The sequence below is a fragment of the Phaenicophaeus curvirostris genome, chromosome 17 (assembly GCF_032191515.1).
Source record: "Phaenicophaeus curvirostris isolate KB17595 chromosome 17, BPBGC_Pcur_1.0, whole genome shotgun sequence".
NCBI classification, from domain to species: Eukaryota; Metazoa; Chordata; class Aves; order Cuculiformes; family Cuculidae; genus Phaenicophaeus; species Phaenicophaeus curvirostris.
Genome location: NC_091408.1, coordinates 2,505,573 through 2,518,423, shown reverse-complemented (window position 1 = coordinate 2,518,423; position 12,851 = coordinate 2,505,573). Strand labels below are relative to the sequence as shown.

At 57.7% G+C, this 12,851-nt stretch overlaps 1 protein-coding gene across 2 annotated transcripts in view; it reads left to right on the top strand.

Moving 5' to 3' along the window:
* FAM222A (family with sequence similarity 222 member A) overlaps nt 1-5,551 on the top strand; it is a 31,777-nt gene extending 26,226 nt beyond the window's left edge. For both annotated transcript variants that reach the window (XM_069870971.1, XM_069870972.1), the window contains exon 3: nt 3,060-5,551. In XM_069870971.1, coding sequence (XP_069727072.1) covers nt 3,060-4,270 — 1,211 coding nt within the window. In that variant the 3' untranslated portion in view covers nt 4,271-5,551. The remainder of the gene's footprint in view (nt 1-3,059) is intronic.
* The last annotated feature ends 7,300 nt before the right edge of the window (nt 5,552-12,851 follow it).

Sequence of the window (12,851 nt, the reverse complement as noted above, 5' to 3'; positions counted from 1 at the left end):
CATCTGTGTCTCGAACCGGGTTTGGTGGCCAATTTGCTAAAGTAAAAAGTTGTTTAGCTGGAGGCGTAATCTTATAAGCCTGTGCTGCCATTATAATGGCTTCTCGTTTCTGCCTGGCTTTCCAATAATGCTTTGAGCAGAAGCTTGGAGTAATATAAAAAGCCATCGGATTATTACTGCGGGCAATGCATTTTCCATTTACAGTAATAAAATACTGAAGAAACAAAACAATTTAAAATTCCAATAAAATTCAAAACAAATCTTTGGCTGCTGAGCAGATTCAATTATTTGGCTGTTATTGAGTGCAGGCTGGAAAAATAGAGCAGGTCAGGGAGGGAGGGGGAGCCTGGAGCTGGGAGCGTGCTGGCTGCATCCCGTGGGAACGCCAGCGAGGGTGGGAGCTGGGAGCCAGCTCAGCATCTTCTGGGAGAAGCAACGGATGGTGGGTGCCTCGCGCCGTGCTGCTGGGTTTGGTTTAGGGCTGCTGAGAGGTGGGGATGCTCGTGGCAGCGAGCCTGGCTGAGCCTCCCGTGTGTCGGAAGCTGGTGGAGATGAACCACGCCAACCAGAGGTCTGTGGTGCAGCCAACCCAGCCCCGGTGTCACAGCTCCCACGGTTCACGTGTAAGAGGAGGGGGCAAAGCGGCTGGTGACAGGGCTGCCTGCGCCCGACGGGTGACGGCGGCGGTTCGGAGAGAGTTTGCATCTCGCAGTAATTACAGCCCATTAGAAAGCAGTAATTACTGTGGAGAGGGGGAGCGATGGAGCCGCGAAGCCGCCAGCGCACCGGGAAATCGGTGGCTCTGTAATTTTCCCGGCAGGGGTTCGGTGCATCACCCTGATAGGTGACAACACACCGAATTGGTGCCTTGTCACATCCAACCCAGCTGGTGTGAAGAGGTGACAGAGGTGGCTCCTGGCTTGCCCCTGGGACAGCTCGTGGGCTGCCACGGCGCTCCCCGGGCACACGCTGGGACCCAGGGTGGGATCCCCACAGCCGAGCTCGGCACAGCGGCGCAGGCAGCTCTGCTCCAGGGGGGCTGTGGGGCCACCCCAAATTCATCGCCCACAGCCTGGTTCTCAGGGATGGGGTCTTGGTGCCCATGGGCAATGCCACCACCTTCCCTCCAGCAGTGGCCCCATTTACTTTGTTTTTTTTTTTGCTTGGAAAGGAGCGTTTCTGTGGAATGGGCTCATTAGGGATTCTGCAAGTGTCACCAGCTAATTAGTGTCATGTTAATTGAGTATTCACCATGCTGCCACCTCCAAGGACAGCGGTGCCAGCATGAAGGGGAATGCAGATGTGCATGGCTCGTGGTGCCGGTGCTATGTGCCATGCCATTCTGTGCCGGTGGGCAGGCAGGGTCCCCCTTGCACCCACCAGCTCGTGGGGTGCCCGTGCCCAGCGTGCACCCTCACGTGTGCCTGTGCAGCTCCCTGGCTGCTCTGCAGGTGCCACCCCGGCACGAGAGCTTCGTGGATGTTGGATAACCTGTGCCCGGGATGGCACGGCCCACGGTGCCACGCGCCTGCACGTGTCCCGCCACAGGGAGCTGCTGACTTCGTGCCTCCCGTCTCCTGGCAGCTACATTAAATCGTACTCAAAGGCCCTGGTTTTAATTGGCTTAATATACTCATTAATAACAATGTCTATTTAAGACACCTGTAAAAAGCCCATAACATTTGCTTAATGGGAGGAATGGCTGGCGAGCTCTCTGCCGTTCTGCCTGGTAAATCATCGCCGCAGCGCTGTGATGGAGAGGACAGAGAGCGGCCACGGCCTCACTCCGGCATCCCCCGAGCATCACGCTGCTGCCTGCGGGGTGACGAGGAGCCCTGCAGCTGGCAATGCCCCAACCTCCCCCTGGATCCTGGTTTTAGCGCCGTGCCTGGCTCCTCCGAGCATCCCCGTCCACGCACACCACGGGTGCCGCGCCAGAGTGTCACTTGGAGCAGGACTGAGACACGTGTTGCAAACCCATTTAACGACCTCGTTAGGTGTGCTGAACGCAGCCGGTGACGCGGCTCTGCTGCAGTGACCTTGGCCCTGGTGGCATCAAGAGCAAAGTGCTTCCCAGTGTCCCCGTGAGGATGCTCAGCGCTGCAGTCCCCTTCCCCTGGGCACCAGGGCTCTGCGCTGCCTGGGAGCCTCCAGAATTGCCCGGCAGCAGGGAAAGGGGGGCCCTGGGAGGGCTGGGGCTCCTCAGGGTGGGCTACCAGCCCCAAATCCCCCTGATTTGACCATCTCTCCCTTGCAAAACCTGGCTCCGGGCAGGCACCAGGGCTGGCATTCTGGAAGTGCTACCGATGTCCTCTGGCAGGGACAAGGGTTTGGGGACCAAGCGTCATCCCCCATGTGCCAGCACATACATACGTGTGTGTGTCTGTGTGTGTGTGTGTGTGTGTAGATCTTAAACACCTAATTTATTCCATCTATTAGATAGATTTTGTAGATTTAATCATTTTCACAGTTGGTGGCTCATTGGATACTCAAGATAAACTCCAAATGAAAGTATAATGGGTACGACAAATGAGTTTTCACACCAGAATGGCAGAAACTTGCTTGGGAAAGAGTTTGAAAGGAACAAAAATATATACATATATAATTTTTTTTTCTGCAGCTGCTTTTGCTGACTCCAGTAGGGTTACCACAGTTAATTTCACCAGTTTTGTTCATCTGTAAAATTGCATAAAAGTGACATTTTTGTGCTCATTATAGGAACTGCTGATTTATGGCTGGTAAATGCAATGCTTTTCCATTTTTGGTGAGGTTCTCGTAGCAGCGCAAAGCACCCATGAAATTGCTTGTATAATGTAGTTTAAATCCAATCTCGGAGAAAGATTCCCCCGTTGGGTAAAGTGACATTTCCATTCTCCACACCGAGTTTATTTTAGGCCACTTAGGAGTGACTCTGTCAGCGGGAGGGGCAGGTTGGTGCCCTGACCTGGTTTCTGCCGGGAGCGAGTGGGAGCTGGGGTGGAGGAGGTGCTGAGTGCTGGGATTCCAGGTCCCCGTTCTCCTAGCAGCGCCGGATTCACCCTGTTGGTTTTTCCCCGCAGGTGAGACGGTGGCACCCATGCATTCCCCGCGCTACCCCAGCCCCGCCGAGCTGGATGCCTACGCACAGAAAGTGGCCAACAGCCCGCTGACCATCAAGATCTTCCCCACCAACATCAGGGTCCCCCAGCACAAGCACCTTAACCGGACGGTCAACGGCTATGACACCACGGGGCAGCGCTACAGCCCGTACCCGCTGCACGCCGGCGGGTACCAGGGTCTCCTGGCCATCGTCAAAGCCTCCGGCAAAAGCGTGGTGAAGAACTCGGAGGGGAAGCGGACTAAGCTCTCGCCCGCCCAGGTCGGCGTCGCTCCCTACCCCGCGTCAAGCACTTTAGCTCAAGGTCCCTCCTGCGCCGGGCAGCTGAGCTACCACAGCGGCCAGAAGCAGCTGGAGGGTCCCGTGCCCCCCAACGTGACGGTGGCGGCCTCGGTGCTGCCGCTGGCGGGCAGGAGCCTGGCCCTGCCGCCCTCCAACCTGCCCTCCATCCAGAGCATCATCTACCAGATCAATCAGCAGTGCCAGGCGCAGGGTGCCCAGCCGGGCTGCCCGGCGGTCGTGGCCACCAACCCCAGCCCGGCCAAGCACGGCGCCTTCGCCGGTGCCGCCGCGTACGCCGGCGCCGTCTTACCGGAGTGCCGCAAGGGCGCTGAGCTGGCGCTGGGCTCCAACCCGGCCGTGGCTCTGGCACCCAAGGCGGGCATCTACCCCGAGGGCATGGACTACCTGGTGTGGCAGCAGAAGCAGCAGCAGCAGCACCTGCGAATGTACAGCGGGGGCAGCGGGGGTGCCCTCAGCAAATCCCCGGAGACGTGCGCGGGCGCCTCGCGCCCCTACACCCTGGGCGGCGCGGCCGAGAAGGTGAGCTCGTCTCCTTTGAACTGCATGCACGGCAACTTCTCGGTGGGGCAGTACTTCGCCCCGCCTTGGAACAGCATCTTGGTGACCCCCAACAGCGACTGTTACAACCCGCCCGAGCTGGGGGCCGGGCCCCGCGAGCTGGGGGTGCCCCCGGCCGAGGGGCTGCCCAGCAAGACCCTCTGCAATACCTCCATCCTCAGCAGCAGCCTCCAGTCCCTCGAGTATCTCATCAACGACATCCACCCGCCCTGCATCAAGGAGCAGATGCTGGGCAAGGGCTACGAGACCGTGTCTGTGCCAAGGCTCTTGGACCACCAGCACGCCCACATCCGCCTGCCCGTCTACAGATAAGGAACCGATGCTGCTTTTCCCAAACCCAGGGCAAGGATTTTGGCTCGAGCCGGGCTCCCCTCTGGCACCGCGCGGGCACCGGACCACGGCAGCGAGGGCAGGGGGACAGGGAGCGGGGGACGGGGTCGGCTGCCCGAAGGGCTCCCCGGGACACTGGGATTTCACCGGGGTCCCCAGACTGGCCGTACCCGTGACGCGCTGGAAGCCGATGCTGAAGGACCGCTTGTCTACAGAGCTCAGAAATCATTTTATCTCCACGAATGTGAACAGGGAATCGCTACGAGTTGCTGCTATCCAGGGAGAGGAGGCTCCGCTCCGCACCCCTGCGGGTGCCCGGGCGGATCCGTGCGGGGCAGAGCGCGATGCCGTGGTCGGGATGCTCCCAGCCCAGTGGCCGCAGGGAGCTGGCGCCTGACCTGTAGCTGAAATCCGTAACTTGCACTGCTTTGATTAAAGCTAATAACTGGGGAGGCTATTTAAGAAAAAAACACTTGAAAACTTGAACAGATTTTTTTTTTTTTAAGTTTTTATTGGGTTGGTTTTTTTTTTTCTTAGTTGACTAGGCTGTACATCTCTGTGTTGGCTGCTACAGAGTCTCCTCCTGCCCTTCCTCCTCTCCCTCCTCCTCCTCTCTCCCAGCCCTGTGTTGCCCACCGGCTCCTATTCCCACTCCCCGGGGAGGTTCGCTGCCCTGTGCCGGGCACCCAGCGGGACCCCCAGCCCCTCTCCCGTGCCACAGCACCCCGGGAACCTTCCCAAATCTCACACTCCCAGGCTGTTTTGGGGTTTTTTTTTTTCCTCCTTACTGTCACTTCTCCTTTGGTTCTGGGTTCGAGGCGACCGCGGTCCCCGGGGCGCTCACATACCTCTTGATTCCTCCTTTTTTTAAGAAAAAAAACAGTCCCAAAATGCTCATTACGGTCCGTTATTCACTCTGTGTAATTATGTGTTTAAGAGATTTATTCATTTAAAGGCTCGCACCACAAAATACAAAGCGTTTTGATGTTTAAAGGTAAAAAAAAGGCAAATACCCCGATGGAAACCCAAGGTGATTGTGCTCGGAAAAGAGGTACTGTATCCCTGCAAGGCCTGTTCAAGCACTAAGTGCATTTACAAATCTCTGAGAATGTTTTTTTTATACTAAAATTGACCATTATATTCTACTGTGAGCAGTGCTGGCTGCACTGGATTGTTTTAAAAATGAGAGAAAAACAAAAAAAAAAAAAACCAACACAAAACCCGCAAGCCGTGTGTCCGGATGGTGTTTTTCCCAAAGTAAAACCAGGATATCGCTGGATGTGTGCTCTGGAGTCTCTTTGCTTTGCTGTGGCCCCCCCTGAAGCCAGGACTTCCCTGCTCTACACCTTTTTAGGGCATGGAGGAGAACCTATAAATAATATAAACCCGCTAACGATGCTGAGCCATTAATCCGGCCCCGGTGCCAGCCTCCGCCTCGCACTCCGGGCCAGGCGGGCGCGTGGGGGCCAAATCCTCAGGGATTAGGGCTGCGGCCCCATGTGCACCCATGGGATGCTCGCTGGGCGATGGGGACAAGCGGCCACCACCAGAATGATAGAATCACTTGTTGGAAAAGACCTTTGAGATCGTCGAATCCAACCGTACCCGCCCACCACTAAACCAGATCCCCGAGCACCTCACCTGCCCGTCTTTAAACCCGGGATGGGGACTCCACCACCTCCCTGGGCAGCTGTTCCAGCGCCTCAGAACCCTTTTGGTGAAGGAATTTATCCTGATATCCAATCTGGACCTGCCCTGGTGCGGCTTGAGGGTGTTCCTTCTCATTCCATCACTTAGGCGAAGACACCAATATCCTCCTCTCCCTACAACCTCCTTCCAAATTGTTGTAGTAGCGGCATCTCCACCGCCATCCCATCACCTGCAGGCAGTTTGCCACCAAGTTCTCCCTCTGGCAGGAGGTGCTGAGGGACATGGTTTAGTGTTTGATAGGAATGGTTGGACTCGATGAGCCGGTGGGTCTCTTCCAACCTGGTGATTCTGTGATTTTATGATTCCTGGTGCCGGGGCAGGGTGGGGTCTCCCCTTTGGCCCCGCTCAGCCTGGGGGGCTGCGCTCCCCTCGCCCAGCTCACAGCCTGCTCTGCCCCAGCAGCAGCTTCCCAGCCCTAACAATGAGCCGGTTGCATTAGGATAATAGTATTAAATCCCAAATAGCTCTGGGCGGACAGCGCATCGCCCCGGCCCCTGCGTCCCGCGGCGGTGACATATGGCACGGCGATATCCCGGCCGGGGAGGGGGCTGGCGGCGGCGGGGCAGGGTTTGCTTTATTTTCCACTTCACCTGCACGACCAGGATTGTATTAAACCCGTTCCTCCCCAAACTTGCCCATTGCTGGTTCCAACAGAAACTCATGCGAGGGTTGAGGAGCAGCACTGGGTGATCCTCCCCAGGGCTGAGCATCCAGCAGGGAGAGGCCACAAGCCGTTCCGCAGCCACCAGCTGGAATTGTGCGTGGTGGGACACAAAAAACCCAGCACGGCTGTGGACGTGGGCGAGGAGCCACTAACAGGAGCAGAGGGCTTGTTTGCAGAAGGCAAAGATGCTTTTTTTTTGGCTGCTGCTGAGGATGGGGAATGGGATAGGGACGGGGAAGGGGATCTGGAAGAGGATGGGGATAGGGAAGGGGATTGGGATGAGGATGGGGGTGGGATGGAGATGCGAAAGGGGATAGGGATGGCGGTGGGAAAAGGGATTGGGAAGAGGATGATGATGGGCATGGGGAAGAGGATGGGGATGAGCATGGGAATGGGGAAGAGGATGGAGGTGAGGATGGGGATGAGAAAAGGGATAGGAAAGGGGAAGGGAACAAGAATGGGATGGGGAAGGGGATGAGGATGAGGAAAGGGCCAGGGACAGTGCCTTGCAGCCCCATGCCCAGAGCCACCCCACGGCCGTGGCTGCAGCCAGGGAGCGCGGCTCCATTTGTCTCGTTTTCCTCTCTTGCCGTAACCACGGCGCATGTGGTTCTGCCGATATTTATGGGATGCCGGGAGGGGACCGCTCCATCACCGGCAGCAAGCGGCGTGACAGCTGATCCAGGGAACAAAGAGAAATTGGGACAAAAGGAAATTTTCACAGAGGTTAATGTTACTGGGGGAGGGGAGGGGGTGCCATTGCCTGCCTGTGTGTTAAAATTAGACCAGCTGGAGGAAAATATTTGCTCAGATCTTTGTCATTAAAAAGATGTCACGTCAAAAGAAACGTGAGGCTGAAGCACGGCAGTGCTGGTGGGTCCCTCTGTGCTGGGCATGGGGTGGCAGTGCTGGCTGCAGCCTCTCCATGTGGTTTCCCTCATGCACTGAGCCAGCAAGGTGTGCTCAAAGCCCAGAAAGCCACCCTGGAGGGGTTCAAGGCCAGGTTGGATGGGGCTTGGAGCCCCTGATCCTGTGGGAGGCGTCCCTGCCCATGGCAGGGGTGGAACTGGATGAGTTTGAGGTCCATTCCAACCTAAAACATTCTATGATTCTATGATTGGGGGTTACCAAAGCAGGGGCCTCTACCGAGGCCAGGGCTGCCTGGTACAAAGAGCATCGTCAGGGGCTTTGGGTGCTGCAGAAGAAACTTTGCTCCGTTACTGGTTCGGGGGATACATCAGCGCTGCCTCCATCATATTTCCCACGTCGCCATAAATCAGGGCAAGCAGCAGGAGCGACAGCACGATCCATCTTGCAGGTCTCGAAGTCATTACATTTCATTAGGAGGTGCGTGAGGTTTTTATTATTTAGCAGGTTAATTCTCCCCTCAGATCGCATCCTCTCCGAGGAGGATTTCGCCGGGCACAGGAAGACTCCAAACTTGTAATGCAAAATAAATGGGTCCCTCCTTGGTGGGCACCCACCTCCACCCAGGACTGCACAGAGCTGGATCCAGCAGGAACTGGGGAGCCCGTGGGGACCCGAAGTGCAGGTAGATGGTGAGTGAAGATGGGACAGGGACCTGCCTGGACATATGTCCCTGCACCCAGGTCGGAGCCATCACCACCCTTGCTCCTTGCATCACCCCATGAGTGCTGCAGGAACGTGCTGGGGTAGATGGTGCTGGGTTTGGGTCTGGAAACACCTCCCTACTCAATAACGATTTCTAACAGCAGGTGTGCATGAGGCTGATGTTAAACTTAGCGGCCGCTCTTGCTGTTTGAGAGCGGGGAGAAGAGACAAGCAGTATAAATTGCATGGCTGCAAAAGGACTTAAAAAAACCCATCTCTCATTTTGATTGATATTAGCTTCACAAATTAAGCTTCAGATTTATCTAAAAATAAATTTGCTTCCGCGCTCCACATTGTGGATGACAAGTGCTTTTTCTCTTCCCTTTGTTGGGTTTGTCGTTGCTGCAGGGTGGCACGGGGGGGGCTGCACCCAAGCACCCCCAGCCCCCAGGGTGCCCCCAACCTCTGCAGCCACTGAGATTGAGGTGAGACCTTGGGAGTAAATGTTTTGCTGGGAGGGTGGGGAGGTCCTGGCCCAGGCTGCCCAGAGCAGGGGTGGCTGCCCCATCCCTGGAGGGGTTCAAGGCCGGGTTGGATGGGGCTTGGAGCCCCTGATCCAGTGGGAGGTGTCCCTGCCCGTGGCAGGGGTGGGACTGGATGAGTTTTGAGGTCCCTTCCAACCCAAACCGTTCTATGATCCCCACTGAGCCACCAGGCTCCAGTGTGACAGCATAGGGCACAGCAATGTCCACCCTCCCTGCATCCCAACCACTTTAAACCCTACTCCTACACGGTTCCTCAGCCTTGGGACATTAGAATTTGCAGAGAAGGGGAAAAAATCAGTTTATTTCCAATTATAGTGGAAAATCCCATCTCCAAGGGCAGCTGCAGCCCAGAGCCCATCTCTGGTCCTGTACTGGGGCTCCCCAGCCACCACGCATTGCTCTCTGCTCTGTACCCAGAGGGTTCTGGCTGCCAGGATGGGCAAAAGCAAAGTTTATCATTTTCAAATAACAGCCGGCGTGAAAGCAGGAGCCGGCTCAGCTCCTCATTCGATTATGCAGCGTGAGCTGAGAGCTGAAACCTCAGCCTCTCCTAAGTAGTGATAATGAAACTTATTCATTCCCTCACCCTGGGGAAATACTTAAACCACAATATGAGAGATATATGTAAATCACATTTAAACGGAGACAGTGCAGTTAAAGCTAACGGCGAGTAATCAAGTTTGAAGATGAAGTGTCTCCTTTTCTGCTATATCATTTGCTTACTGAGCTGGGCTGCCTCCAGGGCCAGCATCTCTGCCACCGTGTCACTGTGCCACCGTGCCCACGCAAATTGGTCCTTCAGACTTGCAAAACCTCCAGCTGCAAAAGGGAATCGCATCGTTGCAGGCGCTGGGGATGAGCAGAAAGGGAGCACATCCTGCTCTGCTCCGCACCGGGGCGGCCCCGCCGTGAGTACTGGTGCAATTTTGGGCACCCCAGTAAAGGATCTAAAGCTACTGGAGAGCATCCAGAGGAGGGCACGGAGCTGGTGAAGGGTTTAGATGGGAAACTGTGCGAGGAGCAGCTGAAGTCACTTGGTCTGTTCAGCCTGGAGGAGAGGAGATGGAGGGGAGACCTCATTGTGGTTGCAGCTTCCTCACAAGGAGAGGGAGAAGCAGGTGCTGAGCTCCTCTCTGGACCCAGGGGAATGGCAGGAAGATGCCAGGGGAGAGTCAGGTTGGACATAAGGCAAAGGTTCTTCCCCAGAAGGGAGTGGAGCACTGGAACAGCTCCCAGGGAGGCAGTCACCGCACCAAGCCTGACAATATTCCAGAAGCATTTGGCCAACACACTCAGGCTCGTGGAATGAATGTTGGGGTGTCCTGTGCAGGGACAGGAGCTGGACTCGATGGTTCCTGGGGGTCCCTTCCAACTCAGGGCATTCTATGATTCTAAAGAGTGTGATGTGATGGAGCATCCTCAGCACTGCTCATCCTGCTCCCACTGGGCAGCCCCCAGCCCCATCCCCTGCCCCACAGCAGGGCAGCAGCAGGCCAGTGGCCTCATCCTGTGGACAGGCTCCTGCATCCTGGTTTCCCCCCGAAGGATGGAGTGAGGAGTGGGTGCACAGCTGAGCACAAACCCTCGCTTTGCCTGCCTCTGGCTCCCCAGAGCCCAGGGCTGGCCAGCCCCACAGCCAGCCCGGCCGGCATTGCACGGTGTGTGGTGCCCTCCAGTGGAGCAGCAGCCCCGGTGAGATGCAGCCCTGCAGCCCTGGGCCATGCACCGCAGCTCTGCACCATCGCCACGCACCACAGCCACTGGCTGCACCTCTACACTGCAGCCCTGCACTGCAGCCCTGCACTGCAACTGTGCACCACAGCCACTGGCTGCACCTCTACACTGCAGCCCTGCACCACAGCCTTGCACCATAGTCCTGCACCGCAGCCACGAGCTGCAGCTGTGCACTGCAGCCCTGCACTGCAACTGTGCACCACAGCCACCTGCTGCACCTCTACACTGCAGCCCTGCACTGCAGCTGTGCACAGTAGCTCTGCATGCAGCCACGTGCTGCAGCTGTGCACTGCAGCCATGCACCGCAGCCCTGCACTGCAACTGTGCACCGTAACTGTGCACCGCAGCCACCTGCTGCACCTCTACACTGCAGCCCTGCACTGCGACTGTGCACCCTAACTGTGCACTGCAGCCCTGCGCAGCTACACACGGTAGCCCTGCGCCATCGCCATGCACCGCAGCCACCTGCTGCACCTGCATGCTGCAGCCCTGCATCGCAGCCCTGCACGGTAGCCTCACATGCAGCCACGTGCTGCAGCTGTGCACTGCAGCCCTGCACTGCAACTGTGCACCGCAGCCACTGGCTGCACCTCTACACTGCAGCCCTGCACTGTGACTGTGCACCGAAACGGTGCACTGCAGCCCTGCGCAGCTACACACGATAGCCCTGCGCCACCACCATGCACCACAGCCATCTGCTGCACCTCTACACCGCAGCCCTGCACTGCGACTGTGCACCCTAACTGTGCACTGCAGCCCTGCGCAGCTACACACGATAGCCCTGCGCCATCGCCATGCACCACAGCCACCTGCTGCACCTCTACACTGCAGCCCTGCACCACAGCCTTGCACCATAGCCCTGCATGCAGCCACAAGTTGCAGCTGTGCACTGCAGCCCTGCATTGTGACCGTGCACCATAACTCTGCACTGCAGCCCTGTGCAACTACACACGATAGCCCTGTGCCACCACCATGCACTGCAGCCACCTGCTGCACCTCTACGCTGCAGCCCTGCATCGCAGCCCTGCACGGTAGCCTCACATGCAGCCATGTGCTGCAGCTGTGCACTGCAGCCCTGCACTGCAGCCCTGCACTGCAACTGTGCACCACAGCCACCGGCTGCACCTCTACACTGCAGCCCTGCACTGCGACTGTGCACCGAAACTGTGCACTGCAGCCCTGCGCAGCTACACACGGTAGCCCTGCGCCACCACCATGCACCACAGCCACCTGCTGCACCTCTACACTGCAGCCCTGCACCACAGTCTTGCACCATAGCCCTGCATGCAGCCACAAGTTGCAGCTGTGCACTGCAGCCCTGCATTGCGACTGTGCACCATAACTGTGCACTGCAGCCCTGTGCAACTACACCCAATAGCTCTGCACCATCGCCACGCACCGCAGCCACTTGCTGCACCTCTACACTGCAGCCCTGCATCGCAGCCCTGCACGGTAGCCTCACACGCAGCCACGTGCTGCAGCTGTGCACTGCAGCCCTGCACTGCAACTGTGCACCGCAGCCACCGGCTGCACCTCTACACCGCAGCCCTGCACTGCGACCGTGCACCGAAACTGTGCACTGCAGCCCTGCGCAGCTACACACGATAACCCTGCGCCACCACCATGCACCACAGCCACCTGCTGCACCTCTACACCGCAGCTGTGCACTGCAGCCCTGCACACAGCCACGCACCGCAGCCGTACGCTGCATCCATGCTGCAGCCCTGCATCGCAGCCCCGCACTGCAGCCGCACACGATAGCCCTGCACGCAGCCACGTGCCGCAGCTGTGCACCGCAGCTGTTCATTGAACCTGCACGCTGCAGCGGTGCACCAGAGCCATGCACCACAGCTGTACACTGCACCCGTGCACCACGTGCTGCAGCCGTGTGCCGCTGGCTGATTGCAGTGCTCCAGGCTCCCCATCTCCAGGCCAGGGCAGCAACGCCGCGTGCTGCAGCCAACCGCGACCACCACCCATCTCAGCAGGCACAGGATGCTCTGCCCCACATGTTTCTGCCCGCTTTGTAGCATCAGGAAAAAAATTTTCATGGAAAGGGTCATTGGGCACTGGCAGAGGCTGCCCAGGGAGGGGGTTGAGTCCCCTTCCCTGGAGGGGTTTAAAGGACGGGTGGATGAGGCGCTGAGGGACATGGGTTAGTGATTGATGGGAATGGTTGGACTCGATGATCCGATGGGTCTTTTCCAACCTGGTGATCCTGTGATCTCAGGGCCCTGCCAGGCTGGCACAGGGAGCAGTGGGTTCCTGCTTCCTCCCACCGCCCTACCTGCTGCGCTGCTCTCCCAGCCCGATTCAGTCGATACCAGGAGGTGGTGGG